The sequence below is a fragment of the Amphiprion ocellaris genome, chromosome 20 (assembly GCF_022539595.1).
Source record: "Amphiprion ocellaris isolate individual 3 ecotype Okinawa chromosome 20, ASM2253959v1, whole genome shotgun sequence".
Lineage (NCBI taxonomy): Eukaryota > Metazoa > Chordata > Actinopteri > Pomacentridae > Amphiprion > Amphiprion ocellaris.
In genome coordinates, this window is record NC_072785.1 from 9,367,209 (window position 1) to 9,387,230 (window position 20,022).

At 43.3% G+C, this 20,022-nt stretch overlaps 1 protein-coding gene across 2 annotated transcripts; it reads right to left on the reverse strand.

The window, feature by feature from the left end:
- Positions 1-257: 257 nt before the first annotated feature.
- On the reverse strand, positions 258-19,564 carry LOC111567709 (SLIT and NTRK-like protein 3). 2 transcript variants are annotated; one of them, XM_023268991.3, is made up of 7 exons: positions 19,204-19,564; positions 15,984-16,264; positions 15,546-15,797; positions 15,191-15,306; positions 13,992-14,921; positions 12,514-12,733; positions 258-2,852 (listed from the first exon to the last, which is right to left on the reverse strand). In XM_023268991.3, exons 2-7 carry the CDS (start codon positions 16,197-16,199, stop codon positions 1,716-1,718), a joined length of 2,871 nt encoding a protein of 956 aa, XP_023124759.2. In that variant the 5' UTR covers positions 16,200-16,264; positions 19,204-19,564; the 3' UTR covers positions 258-1,715. The 2 variants fall into 2 exon arrangements, with proteins under 2 accessions (XP_023124759.2, XP_023124758.2); XM_023268990.3 differs by having other exon boundaries at positions 19,071-19,563.
- Positions 19,565-20,022: the final 458 nt, after the last annotated feature.

Below are 20,022 nucleotides of genomic sequence, written 5' to 3' on the forward strand. Positions count from 1 at the left end.
ATGTGGTACATTTTACACTATTAGCTTCTATCTCCACCCTTTAGTGTGTGAGGAACCCTGCAGGCACTCAAGCTTTGCTCGACTCTCATCTGATCTCTCCAACACGCTGCATGGACAAGCTTACAGGCTTAGCGTACCTCGAGCCGTTCCTTTAATGCACTATTACGGCAAGAGAGTGAGTGTGCATTTATGGGGTCAGGGCATATGGTTGTGTGTGTGGATCCGTCACACAGTAGCTGCAAGCAAAAGGTTTTTTTTTTATGTAGCACCCTTTATTGTATTTTGTGGGTCGGCGGTAAGAAGGCTGAACCAGATGCAGAATCATCCTATACATTAATATAACATGATCCCTTACAGGAGAGCTTCAACACGCAAAAACTAAGAATAAATATATTCACAACTGCCTCTACTATTGGTAGGAGATGAAAGCATAAAAAGGTACCTCCGTAAAAGATAATAATCGATAGTTGATAGAAGTGTCTGTCTTTTTTTTTATCGTCAAAAAAAAATGCCTTTACGTCCCGGTTTTTTTGTCCATTGTTCTTTTTTTGCCATTCAATTTTCCTCTGAGAAATACTTAAAAATCAATACAATAACCTCTGTGCCTTTGTCCGATGAAAGAAAAACGTGGAGCAGAGGTCCTTGTGGGCCCATTAAGTCTGTCTGATTAAGAAATCCAAAATGCATCCATTTCCTGCAATGTCCTTCTGTGGATCCTTTGTTTCCTGTTGCATTCAAAAAATAAAAGTAATTGTATCCTTTCCTCCATAAAACCTTTTTAGAATTTCACACAGCAATCAACTATTCCTGGATAAGTCCCTCATCATATCATAGCCCTGTAAAAAAAATCAACTGGATAAGCAAATTAAGTTAACTGGATGAGATGATGAAAGTGAAACAGAACTGCATACAGACAACTCCAGTATCGACTTGGGTATATTATTATTTTTGGCTCATCCAGGGAATGCAATTATTCGGCGGGTTTTTGATTGGTTTTAGTCTCAGTCGTCCATCAGCGTCCCATCCATTGGTAGTCAAACCTCTTTGTTTAGATAAATAGATCTGTATTCATAGAAAAATAAGCATTGACCACACTGCTGGCTGTTCATTGCTAAGGCACTTGGCTATTTTCGGTTACTTCTCTTCCTCCTTTGCTTCGTCTCCATCATTCCTCCATCTTAAACTCGCTCCACACCTTCACCTTCTGACTGTCATACTGTATGACTCTGCGCTTGATGTTGCAAAGAGCTGGTGTGTTTCACCTCCACGCAGGCCTTTCCAGAGTGATAATATGAACAATAACGCCCACTCCCCACCACCACCACCACGCCGTCTCCCGTTAATTGTGGTACTGAGTAGAAAAACTGCGCCCTTGTAACTTTATGACCGTGGAGGGGAAAAAATACTGTAGTAGCTGCAGCTGCCTCCAGGCACAGATCTGGGATCAGCTAATTCTTTGCCAAATACCAACCTATATGCCAGTAGTGGGGAAAATACAAAAAACTGACCTCAGCTCGTTATCCAGGAATAAACATAGTGTGTGTGGTGTAGTCCCGCTCCCCCACAGGCTCCTCTCAAAGCCCCGCCAACCTCTGTACAGGAGTCATTGTTACTGGATGATTCATCTCCAGAGAGGGAGATGATGAGGAGACAAGAGAAGAGGGGTAGCAGGAAGAGGAGAAATAGGAGGAGGAGGGTGAGGAAGAGGAGGCGTGTTAAAACTGGTACGAGCGGTCCAGCACCTCCATGTAGTCCGGTGTGGTCCTCAGTCTGGCTCTCTGCTCTCCTGCCCCCTGCTCGGTCTGGCTGCCGTGGCCACCGCCCGCCGTGGAGCTGGCGGTGGTGACCACAAGCGTTTGGTCGGGCCTCGCTTCCTGTTTGGAGTCTTGAGGGTGGGGGTAGCGGGGCGGGGGCCTCGCGTACCTGTCCGGCAGATCTCTGAACTCGGGGGTGGGGAGTCTGAAGAGGCAGTCCACTAGTTCCACCTTAGGGGTGGGGCCCTGGCTGTCGATGACCGTGGGGCACAGGATTCCATTCCCGTGGAGGCCAGCGAGCGGCCCCATCGCCCCCGTCACGGTGTTGATGGGTGACGAGGACACCTCCAGCCCCCACTCCCTCTCCTTCTCCGCCGAGGAGCTGTATCCCCCCTCGCACTCGCTTGAAGCTGGGAATGTCTGTTGCTGCTGCGGTGGCCGCTGCTTCACCGCCGCGTCCTGCTCTTCTTTGTAGATGGGGTTGCTACACATGTGCGAGGCTGCGGCCGGATTGGTGCCTTTAGCCTCCGGGGGCAAGATGGTGTCGTAGACGTGGTTGTGTTCGGCTGGAGGTAGAGGCGGCATCTCCGGGAGGCCGTGGTGATGGTGATGGTGGTGGTGGTGCGACTGCTCGGTGAAGATTCCACACTCCATCTGGATGCCGGCCAAGTCTACCTCTCCCTGGCGACGGAACGGCAGCTTGTCCCTCCTCCTCAGGGCGTAGGCGATTAGTGCCGCTGCCGCGAAGAATGCGGAGACAAACAACACCAGCAGGCTGAGCACTAACACCGACAGAGGGATTGAATCCTTCCCTGGAGGGATCGGGGGTCCCAGCCCTGACCCGGGGTAGCCAACCGATACGCCGCTGTCTGCCGCTGTGGAGGTGGCTGTCTGCTCCTCGCGCTCCTGGTCCTCCTGTGGCTCCAGCTCGGGGCAGAGCAGCTCCATGGAGAGCGAGCGCAGGTCTACACCTTTGGTCTTATCCGGGGAATGGCACACCACCTCTCCCACCACAACCACTGCGCTGAGCCCCTCCAGCCAACGCTTCAGTGGAGCTGCTTCACAGTTGCACTCCCACGGGTTCTGCTGCAGGTCCACCTGGAGAAATACAGCGCATTGTCACTGTGTAATAGTACACTAATTACTGGCCTGTCGTTGCAATGTAAATGCTTGAATCATTTTGTGGAAGGTAAACAAAAATAGATCATTTTGCAGATGCCCTTGCGATATTTATTAGTAAATTTGTAAATATATGTTATGCTGAGGAATAAGCCAGTAGCAGGCACTCTTATGAGATGACACCAAGAAAAACGATGTTATATCTGTTACCTTTCAGCAGCAAGAATATATGGAAAGTGAGTTTTTCAGCATTTACATAATAGAATACAGCTCTCCGGAATGATGACTTTCAAAATATGCAGGTTATAAATAGCTCTAATTAATGTAAAAATGTCATTGTAGGGTCAACAGCACATTTAAGTGTTCACATTTACTGAAAGGCTGTGCACAGGCTTGATACGTTCTCAATATTCAACTTGCACCACACAAGTGCCCTCTCAAAAACCTGTTCACAAATGCACTATAGCAGGTTATAGGAAAATTTTAGTTTACAATAAAGACCACTCAGAGTTTACACAAGTGGTAACTCCAAAAACTCACCGGCAGTTTTTCAGTGTGACAAGCATGCAGGAGCATCACAGCACTTTGCTTTTAACAACTGACGGGATGCGATGCAAGTCTCCCCTGTGCTATAATCCAATAGGTATGCGCGCAAATCCATTTTCTCATTGTCATCTATTGATTGCGTATCCTAAAACAAACTCAAATATTCACTTTGCCACACTTTGAAAACGGCTAAAGCAGATTATGCACAAAGGGAATCACATCATGTTGTATTGTCTGCAGAACTGATCTGCTCCGTATCTTTAGCAATGACATTGGCAATGAAAGCTGATATTCTCTCTGTCACACTTCCAAGAAGCTCGCACAAATGTTGTCATGCTAATTCGGTTAGGCCATCTCCCCGGCTTGCAGAAAATAGATGGATGCTTTTCGAGATGATTCAGCATTGCTGCTGTGGGAGCCGTGGTGCAGCTACTTCCCCATGCCTCACGCTGAACAACCGGATGCTCCTTCACTTTATTGAAGTTAGCCCACTGTGGGCTTTTGTGTGGCTTTCATAATGACATAATTGCGACTGGAGGGTGAATAAAAACAACACTCAGCTGCAGTTTGAGCTCAGTCAGTGCACTTCCACAATAGTAAACTTCCACTGACGAGTGCAATTTTGAAGGTTTCTGCGCTATTGTGACGCATCTGGGGCTGTAATGTAGCATGATTGAGCAGAGAGACATTGGAAATAAACACTGCATGAGCAAAATGTCATCTTGTTTTTGCTGTTTCATAAAAACAATCCTACATCTGGTTGAAATTCCTGAAGCATTTTATTGTTTGCCTACACGCAGATCCCAAGGGCTCTTTCCCCATCTCTTTTGCAAGCATCTGTCCAACGCATCCAACACTGTTTACGATTTATACGCCTGGTCACCTAGTGTGTGATTTGCTGTCAGCTCGTCAATCAAAACTCTGTTGTGACGGAAAATTATAGACCCTCAGTTAGCCCGACAGGTGCACGGAAAATACGAGCGTGTGAGGCTGGCAGTAAACTCATCCACAAAGTCAAGTACAGTATGTTAATGATGAAGTGGGACACACCGATCAAACCAACGGCGAACATTTTTTTTTCAAATGTTACAGTTATGAGTGTAGCATTCGGTGTTTTGATACATTCAGGGAACCCTTTTCTATCCATTGATGCTGGGTTCACCCTGGACCGGTTGTCAGTCCATCACAGGGCCAAAACAGGCAGACAGACAACCTTTCATTCTCACATTTATGCCAATTTTGAGTCCTGCAGTTAAAGGTGGAGTCTGTAATTCTAATCCAGTACCATTTTAGTGTGTTTCTGCACAGCTCTGGCTCTGGAAATTGAAAACAAACAGTGTCCCTGACTGATTCCTACATCAATTCAAGCTTGTGCTCAGTCATGCCCGACACAGGACATGAGCAAAAAGAGGAAGTGATAGAAACTGTATCTAAATATGTAGCTAAAACTCAATAATGTCTCTCCAGAATCATTCCATGTGCTTCACCTTTTTTTGGCTAATTAAGTCTTTTTCTGTTCATTGCAAGCTAAAAAAAAAAATATATTCATTGACGTTCATAAGAAAAATCTCAAGTGATAATTCTTAATGGTTCTAACTGTAAGTGTGTCTTATAAATTGCTATCCTGTTTTGATTCTCATTTTGATTTTGCCTTGTTTTGATATTCTAATCTTTTTTCATTCTCTTTTACAAATTGATTGCTTTTTGCACTTATTTTGTTTCTTCCTGACTGGTAATTTAGACAGCACTTTGTTCAATTAAGCGTTTTTTTATTTTTATTTTTTTTGTTAAATGTGCTGTATACATTAACTTGATTTGACTGTGGGAGGACACCAGAGCATCCAGAGGAAGGATATGCAAACACAGGGAGCAACCCAAAATTACATTCCTATACATCTAAACTGCATTCTAAATTAAATTTTTGAAAGGAACATAATTTTGTTATGCATTTAAATGCAATTTGTCACCTGTGTTTGAAAGAGTGACAAAGCACGAATTGGGAGGCAGAAGAGGTGGATGGAGGCATAAAGCAGCGACTAGACCTTCACCCAGAAGACCAGGGTTTGCATCAGTCTTAGAATTTCTGAAAGTTTTATATTATTTACTTTCAGTTTTCATTTAGTTTCTGGTACGTTTAGGCACAAAACTAATATGGGTAGGTTTAAATATCACACTTTGTTGGACACTTTTACATGTTAGAAGCCTGGTTAAGGTGAGGCTTCATAAATACTTGGTTAGCGTTAAAGAAAATATCACAGTTTGGGTCACAATACATCCTTTCACTACATGTTAGGAGCGTATTTTCCATTTACTGGGTTACCAGGGTGTCAAGTCTCACCTCATCTAATATATGATTGGCTGACTGAGAGAAACATTGATTATAAATGTGTTTTTTGAAACATGACAAACAAGCATTTCCCTCAATACGTGATTTAAAATGCACTTTAGCTGTAGAGGAATGTAATTTTGTGCAGACTGTTGCAGGAAGAACATGCAGACTCCACACAGAAAGCCTCCACCTTAGCGGCAGGTTTGAACCGAGAACCTTCCTGCAGTGAGGTGTCAGAAACCCTCTTTTGTGAGAAAATGCATTCAACTTGACTTAAATAGTTAGTGCCACGCTTTATTTTCTCTTGTGGGTTTTTATCATGATGGCAGAGATCAAAGATCAAGCAATAATGGTCCAAAATTTACTTCAGGAGCTATAAAAAATTCACATCAGGGGAGACATTCAGAACGTTCTCACTGAGCTGCGTCTCTTCTAATTGATCACTTTGCCCAAACAGCAATAACCTGTCAGTCATTAGAATTGCTCCAGTTAGTTCACAGAAATATAGTCAATATAAGCAGGTTTTTGGAGGTTCTGGTGCAGGAGATTTTTGCTGTAGTCTCTGGTGACGAGCCGCCCCTGAGCCTCGGCTTGCCAAGCCCTCTCCATACTGATGAATGTGCTTCATTGTCTTTTGAATAATACACAGAGAGAACATAAAAGGAGTGCTTTTGAAGAAGAATCTGCAGTATATGCAAAATTTACTTTGGCTGAAAAATGTGTCTATTGGAAACCTGTCTTCATGACTAAAGTATGTTATACATACAAAGCCAAGGAATGCCGTCAAAGCAGTTTACACATGGATTCTTTGTACTTGCACTGTTGGATCTCATGAGTATATGATGCTGAGTGCATTCCAGGAGATATTTTTTTACTTTCTGAAGCATTGTAATTTACTTTCATAGTGCACTTGCACTCCCTTTGCCTGCATCGTAGACTTCTACCTCGGATAGCGATTTCCCATATTTCCCAGAGCGACTTCGGCAACCCCTCGAGAAGGGGCATGAACTTGTTCTATCCAGTGGTTTGTGTTTCATGTAGGTGGAGAGAGAGTGGTAGTAATAGCAAAGAGCAAGAGTTTCTGGTCCATCGAGGCTACTGTCAGTGAAGAAATTGGCATCTCTGCCTCTGTGTGATTGCTGAACATCAGCACAACATGGTGAGTCTAGAAAGAAGCCCTTGATCTTTTATTCGGAAGGAAAACAAACACTGACTTTTAATGCTGCCATAGTAGGGATCTGGATTTTCTTCTGTGTTTGAAATGTGCTGCAAACTGTTAGTCTGTAGACATGACACAAGGAGAATGTTTGGTCCACTACTTACAGACAAATATAATACTGAACAGCAACCAGAAATGGAGGTTTTTGTATCAAAAGAAACATTCTAGAAGAAATAATCTACTTTTCATGGCTGCTATATATAGCTAACAGAGAATCCAGCAATGTAGTTTATAACCTCTTCATATGTTAATGTATTATTGAAATATTATTATTTTCAAAATGCAGAGTCCTGTCCTTTGATGTAAGCATGATTTAAAGGCATGTATATTAAATGCCTTTTCACCTAAATGGTTGCTGTATTTAGTTGTAGAAACTGAATATAGCAAAATTGTGGAAAATTTACATTACATTTTGCTTTTTAAAAAACTAAATATAGCAAACATTGAGGTCGAAAAGCCATTTTAATTTGAACCACATCAACACTGACTAAATACAAAAACACAGGCTATTGATCTTGAAATAATCCTGCAATAATAGGTCTGATACTAATTAAGTCATGGCATATTATCCACCCCTACACATAATTGAATACAAGTGGTTATTAACACTACATTACTCTTATCTTAATAGCAAGAATATGCTGGCTTTATTTTGCAGGGAAATTCATCTAACAGTCCAGCAACATGAGCTAAACTGACTTTATTGGCATTTAATGCTAAATGAGACTGACAGTCAATGAGTCCATCTTCTGAGCTGGAACAGAAAACATGCTTGCCAGGAGACTGCAAACTCTGCAACTGCTGCTAAAAGCCTGGTAATTTCAGAGGCTTTTACTGAGCTACTGTATTTATGCTTAAAACACCTGTGGTGGGGTGTTTTTTTGCTGCGCAGTGCAATTTTGCCTAAAATGCTGTTTTATATATATAAAAAATAGATAGAACTTGTTTTCACTGCATAAACATATTAACTGCTTTTTATTGTGTTGAGAAGATTCAATGCACAGAATGTGGAGCCTGGGTGGAAATAATGGCTATCGGTGGACTTCTAGAGTTGGATCATGCTATTAAAACCCACTTATTGCTCACGTGGAAGTCACCTAGAACCATGAACCACAACAAAACCCTGAATATTAGCTTTAATCATGAAATTAAGTATTACTTTAATGATTAGGATTATTCTGTTCAGCTTATATTAGTTCGTTTTTATGCGAACTAATCGCACAGCACATCACCGCTGATAAGATTTTATTTTCTATCAAATATTTTGTTGAAAACATTATTCTAGTGCAGAATTACAAAGAAAATTCACCTCCTGCCATCACTACATCTCACTAAGACCTTGTCTTTTTTTATTAATCCATCTACAGTTAAACCAAACTGTAAAAGCAACATTTTACAGTTATCCTCATACACAACCAGACTAGCTGTTTGCCTCGTTTCCACCCTTTGTACCGAGCAATGCTAACCAGCTGCTGACTCTTACTCTAATATTTGAGGAATAGATATGGGGGTGGTATCAATCTCCTCATCTTCCTCTAATAGCTTCGCAAACACCTTTTTGCAACAGGGTTATCACATCATGATTGTTTTTGTAGCTTCCCCCTGTCTGTCAGTGAGATTCCACCCAGGAAGCATCATGTAGTGTTTATCAGGACTGATCTGAAACCAGTGAAGGATCTCGACTGCTAAGAGCTGCTGAGTCGGTCAGCGGCAGCGATAATTCAGGAAGTCGTGGCCATGAAAGAGTGAGTGGACTATAACACTGCACTGTGACTTTCTTTCTTTCTATTTTTTTGCACATATTCAACAAACAAGGTATAATTATTAATTATTGAGCTTTAAAGGTATTAACGGTGGATTCTGTTACTGCGTTTGGACAGATCTGGGCTCACTGTTTTCAGACTTTGTGCCACATAGAAATATATAAACATAGATGTCACATCCAGGCCTGTGAGGATGTAAACACTGTGTTCTAACCTATTTCCATAGAAAACACTAGATTTTTGTGCTGCTTTTGGAAAGTGGAAAGAAAGAAAAGCCAGAAGTAAGAGACAGCAAGTGATATTTCACAGGTGAGAAGTTAATTTTAGTGTTATAATCACTTCACCAGAAATTTTGCACCTTATTTATTCCACCAGTAGGATTTGTACAGTAGTTTCCTTATTGTTCTTAAATTTTTCTGTTAAATGTAACATTTGTCTATCTATCTATCTATCTATCTATCTATCTATCTATCTATCTATCTATCTATCTATCTATCTATCTATCTATCTATCTATCTATCTATCTATCTATCTATCTATCTATCTATCTATCTATCTATCTATCTATCTATCTATCTATATTATGTGTTTAAGTTAAGCTAGTACAAAAGCATGTGGAGTTGCACAAAATTATTCTTGTGTGACTTAAAGTGTAAATTAGCATTTATTCCTAGACTACAAACAAAACTGAAAAAGACTATACTTCGCAACTAATTACTTGGGTAAACCCCTTATTAGTATCTACATAAAATAAAGTGTTTTTGGTGTGAAGACCTGCATTTTTCATTCGTGGTGGAAAAACGCCGCTCCCCATGTGATCATTCCTATATATATTTATATGAAGATTCATATGAGGCATCTCGAGCTTGTAATCAACAAAAGTAGCGCCTCAAACACTGGCTGCTTTGAAGGTACTCTCTGTCCTCCTAACCTGAAACTGCGTTCTGAGAAAAACTGAGCAATACCTCGTCCAGACTCCCTACAAGTCTTAATAAGGACTAAACAGAGCTATCAGATTGTCAGAAAATTATGAGAACATCCTGTTTTGACTCCCAAAACTCCAAACTTGGCAAAGACATCCCGCTTTGTTGAGTAAGAACGTCTAGGTCGCCAAATAGGATAAAGATAGGCAACTGAGGGACGTATTATTAGTTGATACTGTTTATCAATAACAGATGTCAAAAACAGCAGGAAAATCCCCATTGGTGGGAAATAACAGAAACAGAAGTGTCTAAGAAGAAGTAAGGAGGAGATCTTTCCATAATAAAACCTTAGTATATTTTGTACAATAATTGGTTTTGTATTCTGCGGAAGACATGCTCAGATTTTTAGTGTAATAAAAGGCTTTTTCTACCACAGATTCTAAGCAATTATCCCGTATAATGAATCTTCTAAAAGTTATGCAAATTATAATAATTTTATTGTGGATAAACCTCCTGCCTCATGCATTAGGAAGCTTCCTCTGATAAATAGGGTGGCTCAGCTTACCAAGCTATAAATAAATATATATATTCAATTTTTCAATTCAATTGTATTTATATAGCACCAATTACAGGTCAAATTGTCTCAAGATGCAAGATGTATGCATATACATATATATGTAGGTTTCTGCCAAACAAACCCAATCAGCTGCTGATTCTAGCTTCACATCAAGCATGCAGATATTAGAGTGCTACTGATTTTATTATCTAATGTGCTGGACCAAAGGGAAGAAGCATTTTTCCCTTTAAAAGATTCATGTGCTGAGGAATATGACTGAATGTGTAGCGCACGTAGTTTAAATGAAGACTCTGGCGAAGTTATGTTAAACGCTACATGCAAGCGTTTCTGTTAAGCACCTATTATGTTATTTTCACCATGACTTTCCTGACCGACAACTGTTTTTCTGTCTGATCAGAATAAGGTGAAATGTGGCCAGGGGCGACTTTGTTCATTACAGCTGCCAGTGACGACAAAGTGGCGCTCTAATGCACAACGTGTTCTGTACTGAAAGCGGCATATGTATTCCTGAACTGCACCTATTTCTGGCATCCACTCAGATGCTGAATCACCACATGATAATTTTCTATTCCCCCCCACTGGTTTTAAGGCTCAGTTGCTCTTGTGTTGCCATTAATTTTCTAGTTACAAAATGATACACACCATAGCAATTTTAATTTTGTCTTTAATGTCAGACTAATTGTTATTTTTTTTCGAATAACAGCCATATCAGGGAGCTATTTTTCATATCAGCGTATGCAAGTGGGCGTAACTGTGTAATCCTGTTCTTGATGGTGACAATGACTCTAAGCTATACATGCTGCTGCTTTATGATTATCAAAATGGACTGCTTTTTACAGCAGCTGTGAGCTAAACCCTGCTGCCATCTGCGTCACCCCTTTGATTTTTTACTGTGCAAACTCTGGCTCCGAAAACACACGCCGGCGCCCAGAAAATCCCAGTTTCCCGAGCTTCAAACAGACCAGTGTTAAGTCAACAGGTGATATCATTGTCACATTATTTTTTGCAGACCACGGGCAGCGCTAATGTGGCTTTGTCAGAGTAATAACAACCCTGGTAAATGAATGAATTCAATTACTGTGGCACAGATTTGGAGCACCACAATAGTGATACCGCTGGGCTTTATGAATATAGCCCACTGTGTCCCTCCATTTGGTGAATGCTTTAACGCTCTCGGACATCAGAGGTGTATAACGGCACAGAAAACATAATACACTTCTGCATGGTTTCCGCTAAGCTCCGTAAACGTCGTCCTTCTCCCCCCCCTCCCGAAGCAAACATTTAGAAACAGCCTCTGAACTGCCAGCCTCACCCACACTACCTTGGATCAGGAATTTTTCATGGAGCAAAGTAAAACAGAAATTCACAATGACATTCAGGCTAATCTACACCCACCTTACCTCATTCTACTCTGGCTGTCTAAGAAAAGCCTGGTACACTAAATTTGCTGAAGTGAGAGGAGGCAGGATAGAAAAAAGAAAGTCAACGCCAGTGGTGCTGTCCTTATCGGCGCATTGTGTACAGCAAGCCAGTCACATAATGCTGCAGTCAAATATGCGAGGTAAGGTGTAAGGAAAAGGGAAAAAAAAGACGAATATGACACGTACAGTACAGTCTGCTTCCTGAAAAGGTGCAATAATTACCACCGTGAACGAAAACTTGAGGAGTTCAGCTTTCTCCAGTTTAGCTCCCGATTTATTAAGACCACTTATGCAAATGAAGTCAATTGCAATTTTCCAATTAGAATACCTGAGGCGCAACCATAGTCCCACATGCCACAGCAGAGCTCTCAAAACAACAGACGATGCAGATGACAGAGGAAACTGCAGCTGTGCCACAGGACAGGAGATCAGGGGCTGCCAGAAGTTTTTTGTAAATATGTGGCTATGGCTTGATCCAAGATTTCAGCTTGTTTTGTTTATCGTCATCAAGCTGCGATAATATAACATGTCTTGGCAATCTATTAGTTCTCTTTAATCTTATTGTCTGACATTTGAAATAAATATACTTTGTGTAATTAGGCACAATTTTGTTTAGTAAATCAACAGGGAGTGATCAAATTTAATCATCTCCAGGCTTTTTTTTTTTTTTCTCACCCTGCTACTGTCACTCAGCGAAAATGCATTTTATTTGGCCTAAATTTGCTAAAAGCCTCCTGCCAGGTATCTGACTCATTTACACACTCACAGGTTAGCGGATCAGAATTGTTTATCCAAGCATCCACCTGCAATGAAACCCGCCGCAATCATTGGCAGTAATGTAGTAATAGAGGGTTACACCAACCTGCACGAGGCCGGTGAGGTGTTCCAGCACGCCCTCCATGGGAAGCTGCAGGAGGTGATTGTTTCTTAGGTTGAGGCGAGCCAGATTAACTCTGGAGAACACGCCGAGAGGGAGGCTCCGCAGTAGGTTGGCGTTGAGGAACAACAGCTGGAGGGACGGCATGGAGTCGAAAGTGCCAGGATCGACTTCGCGGATCTCGTTGTACTCAAAATAAAAAGATCTAAAGACAGGAAACGAGAAGGCAGTGTCACGGTGTTTGCATGCAAAGAGACTAAAACGACCATGGAAAAAGACAAATAATTGAAGCAGGCTTCTCCCTTAGCACAGTATGCCATTTGCACACATTTAATTTTGAGGTAATCTGAGGGTATTTTGGCTCTCCCTCCACCCCACACCAGTTAATATTCAAGTCACAAAGTCATAACAGAAATTTAATTTAATCTTCTCATTCCCTGTTCACAGCTTATAAACTGATCAGTATCAAATGATATTGTGTAATTTTACTCTGATGACTACTTACATTGGCCTTGGCACGCCTTAATATCTTGTTAAATCATATTAAGCAAACTCTGAATTTTTAAGTTTTTCTTTTTAAATAATAGAAATCAGCGTGGAGTCTGAATGGAGACTTTTCCCTGCATGCTGGTCGCTGAATATACTTCCACTGCTGAAGTAGAGCTGGTTTGAATTACTTATCCCGCTCTCCCACCATTAAGTCACTAACAAAGGCTAACGAGAGGTTAAGAGGTAGACATTTTGAATGTCCAGAGAGGATCTTTATTATTGATTAATAGTCAGATTAATGGCTCTGCAGATTTTCTGAACCTTATCTTGAAATATAGAGACAGAGGAGCTGAAAAGGCGGAATGACGCTGTGAATATGAAGGTGTCATGACACAAAGCTGCTCATTCTTTTGACAGCAGAGCATGAACTGATCTGTTGTCTTTATCAGTGTTTAATTCACTGAATAAATACCGACTGTAGATATGCATTATTTACAGAGGAATTGTTATTTTTAAAGCTTAATCTGACAATGATGCACATATGCATCACTCTGACAACGTGTTTTTTTTTTCTATTATAAGCCTTCTTCCAAAACACAAATTCCTGGCATCACCCAGACGTCTCACTGCCTTATCAACACCTCTGTATGCAAATGCAAAAAAACATTAATTTTCATGTTGTCACTCATACCAGGCTCACACCTCAACTGAAGCATGCCATTAGGCAGCGTGACTAACAAATGACACTCCTGGAAGAGAATGGGCACCTTTCATTTCAATCAAACTCGAGCATAATGGTAATCAAAATGTTCTGCTCCGTGCTATGCCAGTATTACAGTGAAATTAATTTCCACATACTCCTAAACAAATCTCTAAATACCTAAGCTGACATGTGGTTTCAGTACATTTCTCTCAAGTACAGTGAAGGGAACGTGCTTGAAATGCTGGAAAAAACAAAACAAAACACATCCTACCTTAGATTCTGCAGCCCCAGAAACATGTGGGGGCTCAGTCTCTCCAGGTTGTTTCCATTCAGGTAGAGACTCCTCAGGCTTGTTAGGCTTGAAAAGGCCCCTTCCTGGAGGTAGGAAATGCGGTTGTCCCCCAGGTGAAGCAGGTCAAGACTGGAGAAATTCCAGAAGTCTGTGCGGTAGATCCTCTGGATTAAATTTCCACTCAGGTAAAGCTTGCGGCCGTTGAGAGGCCGAGGAGTGAGCTGGGACACATTGAGGAAGCCGTTGTCCTTGCAGTTGACGGTGAGGCCCAGATCCGTGATGTGTAGGTTGCAAGTGCAGCCCAGCGGACAGATAATAGGGATGGGGGGCCGTGTTTGGTAACCGGCCACAGGGGGATTCTGGTTAGGCATCAGACTGCGAGGTGTGGGGGATGTCCTGGAGGGTCGGGGCCTTTTAGTCGGCCTCGGCTGCCTCTCCCTGTTGTTACGCTCTGCTGAGGAAGAGGACGACGAAGTGGAGGAAGTATGAGTGTTCTGGCGGGAGCCGTTCACCATAGAGGAAGGTTTAGTTGGCCTAGCTCGCCCAGGATGCGGGTTGGGTTTGGAGTTAGGGGGCCAATGCTGAGGCTGTGATCCTGCTGCTGGACCACCCCCCTCTCCTTGTAGCTCTTTATCCGGGAGGTCAGCACACAGCTCTTTGCGGGGGATTTCCCTCAGGTCCTTGCCATGAAGGTGGAAGGGATATTCGCAGGTAACCTCCCCAACTACAGCCGTGTAGGGGATCTGACCCAGCCACTGCTGTAGCTGCACTGCCTCGCAGCCACAGATCCAGGGATTCTCCTCCAGCTGCAGCTCCATCAGGGAGCGGCCAACGTACTCCAGGGTCCCAGCATATGCCAGGCTCTTCAGACGGTTTCCCCGCAGGTCCAGATGAGTCAGAGACACAGATCTGGTGCAGGAGGAGGAGGAGGGAAATAGTTAGCTAGGTTAGATGAAAGGACAATGTGATAGCAAGATAAAATAAAGGTTCACACATTCCATTGCACAGAAATCTGCTTTTTATCTGATGATTAAGCTGTCTTTTGTGATGTGAAATAGGATGCCACAGAAACATTAATTCAATAGTACAGAGTGACTAATTGTGTCTGACACTGATATTTCTGCAGATCAGTCCTGGTGTAATTCAGAAGCTTTGCAGTAAAATAATCAGAATCTAACCTGAACAGATGAGCAGGCAAGACTGGGATCAGGTTGTCATTTAGGATGAGAACTCGGAGCTTGTAGAGGAACCTCAGAGCACCGCTGTCGATTCGTTTGATCACATTGTAGTCGGCCTGCAGGTAGGAAAGAGAAAATGTGATGAACATGTAATTGCTCAAATTGGAAAATAGACTGAACCGAACGCTGAGGCACTCTCATTTGAAAAATGCACAGAGATGTTGAGGACATTCTGTCACCTCGGCCACCTGCTACCCACTGACTATTTCTGTCACAGCTATCTATTGGAATCTCGGGCAAATTCGTAAATAAATCAGTCATTGATCATCAATATGGATCATCGCCTCAGGCCTACCTGGAGGTATTCCAAAGCCTCTAAGCCGGCGAAGGTGTCATTTCTGAAGACCTCCAGCTTGTTCTCGTGGAGATACAGACGTCTCAACTTGGCCAGCCCGTGGAAGGCTCCCACTCGGATGTCCTGGAGCGCATTGTTGCCAAGGTTTATCGACACTGCGTTGCCAAGGTGCTGAAACCCGTTGCTATAGAGACGCCTCAGAGAGTTCCTCTGGAGGTTGAGTTTGAAAGGGCGGACCCATGACTGTGACACCTGAATGATTAATTAAAGGTCTGATTAGTTATCTTATTAATCACATGAATTTAAGAGTCCGAAACACCCACAAGCCACATTACAGACCAGATATTAGATGGCGTTTTAATAAGTTAAAAGACACTGCAGTAAAGTGCAGTGCAGTTTCCACAGACACGGCCGGAGAAGGGTGAAGAAGAGCGATACCTGGCTGACGTTGGTGAAGCCCCGCCCATCACAGTGCACGTGCAGCACGCCTTCTTTGACCTCGCACGTGCACGGCTCAAAGCACGGCTCGTCCACTTCCTCCTCGGAGTTGTCCACCAGAGGGGTGTGTGTGGAGGTGGGGGTGGGGGTCGGGGTGTGCGATGCCCGGGACAGACACACACACCCGAGGGCCAGTGCTAGAGTGACCCACTGCATCCTGCTGCTTCTCCCTCTCAGCTCAGCAGCCTGGGGCTACAGCCCGGCATCGGCCCCTCACCGCACTGCACAGCGCAAAACATGCACACATTCAGACAGAAAACACACACACACACACACACACACACACACACACACACATGCATGGTTAAAAGAGGGCAAACAGCCAGGGAGGCAGCAGCAAAAAAGTCAGTTCAGGATGAATCAGATTGATGATACATCACAAGCATATTAAAGCAGTCAGGAAATAAATGTTAAATCACACTGACTGCAGTGCCGAGAGGAAAGAATTACATTATATTGGAATAATGATGTATAGGCCAACCGGGGGCCACAGTATGCCATGATATGAGCCGAATAGTGGTAAACATGTGTCAGATGTACCATCCTCAGTACAGCAAAACAAGGCTTTAGATACAGAGGGTTTACAACAAAAAACAGGACAGATGAATTCAAAAACAACAAGCTTAACACTCCCTTCGCTTCTCCAACGTTGAATTAAAAATTCAAATACTGACATTGAAAATGCACAACAAAGGCACACGTGGGCTAGTTCACCTGCGAATCACATTTTATCATTTTCAGAGTGGCTTTCTGGACAAATGGGGGTAAAAAAAAAAAGTAAAGCTTGTGATGAATATATTCATCTGTATTCTCAAATGCCCGGTGAAGCTGAAATGTCACGGATGTGTTGTTTTAATGCATGCGATATGAATATGGGCGAATGCAAATCAGATTCATAATGCCTCTGTCTAATGAACTGCTTCATTTAATAAGATGAATGGCAATCAGAGGAGGATGAGACACCAAATACCCCATATTATCAATCAGCAAAATACGTTAGGCTATCAACAGCCATCGAATCCTGTCATAATCATTATTGTGATAATGACAGTGGAGTGAAAGCATCGCGGCGAATCAAAACTCTTCAAAATTTTCAAAAGGGCTGATGTGAAGGCAGCGCAGTGACAGACAGGAGCATGAACTGATGGTGATAGTGATGGTGGCGGTGATGATGATGAGAATGGCACTGTAATAACAACAGAATGAGAACAGAGTTGCAGCAGTCCTGGCCAACAAAAAGACACACACACGCACAGAAAAAAAGAAAGAAAGAAAAGAAAAACAGCTGAGATTCAGAGGCTTGCGTGGGGATATTTCCTCTCAAGTCTTAATGAGATCTAAATTGGATAAAGCATCTCGATCTGCTCATACAGTGTTGAACACTGCCATGCAAAATGCAATAATGATCATGATGGTATGGTAGCTGTAATCATACAGCAATAATCTAGCATCAGCGAGTTAGACAAGGAGGCAGCAGTGAAAACATCACCGCCCGGGAGAGGAAGAGCAATCACAGAGATGATTATGACGGGGGGAAAAAGATGAAGGGAGAGGTGGAAAAGAGAAGACGGGGAGGAGGAGGAGGAGGAGGAGGAGGAAAAATAGGAACAAGGTGAAGGAATGGAGTAAAGGAGCGACAGATGGATAAAGGAAGAGTAATGGGCAGAGAGTAGGTACAAAGGGAGAGGAAATGGGTGAGGTGGGAGAGAGGAGTGGGATTGCATAAGCAGTAAGAAGTCAGTCACGGCTGCCACTCAGGATGAGAGCTCACAGTGAAACAGCTGAAATCTGATATTGATTACATCAAAGCCCTCCTCTCGCCCTGCACACAATGTACGCCCGCCTCACAGAGAAACAGAGCTGGAGCCAAGTTTCATGCCTGTGTGTGTGTTTGTGCTGAAAACAATGTTAGAAAGGTCAAACCATATCCAAAAAGTATGCTTTTATAGCCTGCCAAGTACAGAAACAGGTAGCTAGACACGTGTAGATGAATGTGAGCTTTCATAACAAACTGCTGCAATACTTGTTGGGCATTCTTACATTAAAAAAATAACAGAGACAAGTGAGAAAATATCATTTCTCTGGATTGAATGAGGAAAATTCACCCAGTGTATGCAGCATCTATGCTTCACGGGACATGCTCAATAGTGTTTGACAAATTGGAAAACAATACGAAATGCAAGCCATTCACAGTCCCAGTAGGCCTTCGTTTTCATCCAAGAAATGCATTGTTTATCGCTGGGCCTGAAGCCCCCCTGTATGGAGGAGATCAATACTGAGTCCAGATGGACCACTGGGATCCCTCCTGTTAGATTCTGCTTTGGTGGATGGCCATCTCTGCTTAATGAGTAGAAACACAATCAACACTCAAGCCTCTTTCTCCGATCAGCCAAGCGGACTAGTCAGCAGTCGGCATAGCTCTGCATCATTATGGTAACAAGAAAGACTTATGCGTTGACTGGTGACAAGCGCAGCAGAAAACTCTCTCCATCTATCTGTCCATGTCTCCGTGTCCATCTAAACACAGGCCTGACACAGGTGTGGCTTCCCTCCCTGTCTTTCTTGAGTCTCTCTGACTGAGTTTTTTTCTCCTCTCTTTCTCCGTCCTCTCTCCTCTAGACCTGCACACTGACGCAAGCGAACCAGAGATGACGGTCACTGCTTATTCTTCACCATATTATTCATGTCACATAATTCCAGTGTCTACCTCTCTGTCCTCTCTGTCCGTCAGAACACACACACACACACACACACACACACACACACACACACACACACACTTTCGCCCCAGCTTCACACAGGCTTTTACATGGGCCCCTGCTCCCAGCACAGACCTGCACTATCAGGCAAGCAGCAGCATCACTGATCAAATGTATAGAGAGGACTATCAGGCTGGATAGCTCACAGCCCTCCAAGAAAATCAATTAGTACTCTCACATTACAGCAAGCAAATTGTAATAGTTAGTAGAAATAAAGCATGACCAATTAAACAGCCTAGTCATTAACAGAACCTATTAAGACATTTACCAGGCTATGGTATGAAAATCCTTGGCAGAGTAACGCAATCCAATTGCATTCCTCATTGTCTGTCTCTTCCCCACCAGCCTCCTCTGATCCACACAGCGACGCTTAGCAGAGCAGGGATGCGGGTAATACTCACTCAGACCGCCGCCAAAGAATTAGGGAACGACCGAGAAAACACTTTAGAGGCTGACTGTCGACATGTCGTTCACATTCAGCCGCACTCTCTTCTCTCTCTCCCTCTCCTGTAGCGGCTGAGGCGGATGGGGAGGGAGGGGGGACCAGAGCAAAGAGGAGAGGGAGGGAGGGAGGGAGAGGGGGGGACGTGATAAGACTGCAATGAGGTGGAGGATAAAAACCGGGAGAGAGAGAGAGAGAGGGAGGGAGAGGGGGGGGAGAAAGAGAGAGAAAACACCGATTGGCTTTAGGATGCAGGTCCGCGTCTCCACAGTGCAGCCCGTGGGAGCTGCGGCAACTGGACCGCCGAGCAGGCGTGCAATGCGCGGAGTTGTAGCCCTGCGTAATGATGGAGAATCCTCTCCACATCTCGCAACACAACTGGGTAATTCATAGAGGGAGAGAAGCGGGGATGGAGGGGGGTACGAGGAGGAGGAGGAGGAGGGGGGACGAGACGGACGGAGGGACGGACGCAGGCGCCGGAATTAATCATGCAATAAGGCGGCGCGCAACTGCTAGTTTGGATATGAGGCGTAAAAGCGCGCAGGGTGGGTTCCTCTTCCTCCTCCTTATCCAACCGGTTAGAGGAAGCCGGTTCACTTCTTCATCATTAACAGATCACCAGGAAAAGGCACAACAGAGTTACAGATAAACTTTCTCCTCACGTTGCCCGCGTGTGCAGCCTTAACAAAAAATAATAATAAATATATAAATAAAATAAATAAAACACCCCGACTGTTCAGCTATACCGACAATAATTTATAATCTCATTAGTTTATTC

What these genes read in the sequence shown, in the direction of transcription:
- LOC111567709 (XM_023268991.3), bottom strand. Translation starts at nt 16,199, where the DNA reads ATGCAGTGGGTCACTCTAGCACTGGCCCTCGGGTGTGTGTGTCTGTCC. An exon ending in AGGCTTTGGAATACCTCCAG is followed by an intron (nt 15,307 to 15,545) that starts GTAGGCCTGAGG and finishes TCCTACCTGCAG; the next exon opens with GCCGACTACAATGTGATCAA. An exon ending in TTGCCTGCTCATCTGTTCAG is followed by an intron (nt 14,922 to 15,190) that starts GTTAGATTCTGA and finishes CTCCTGCACCAG; the next exon opens with ATCTGTGTCTCTGACTCATC.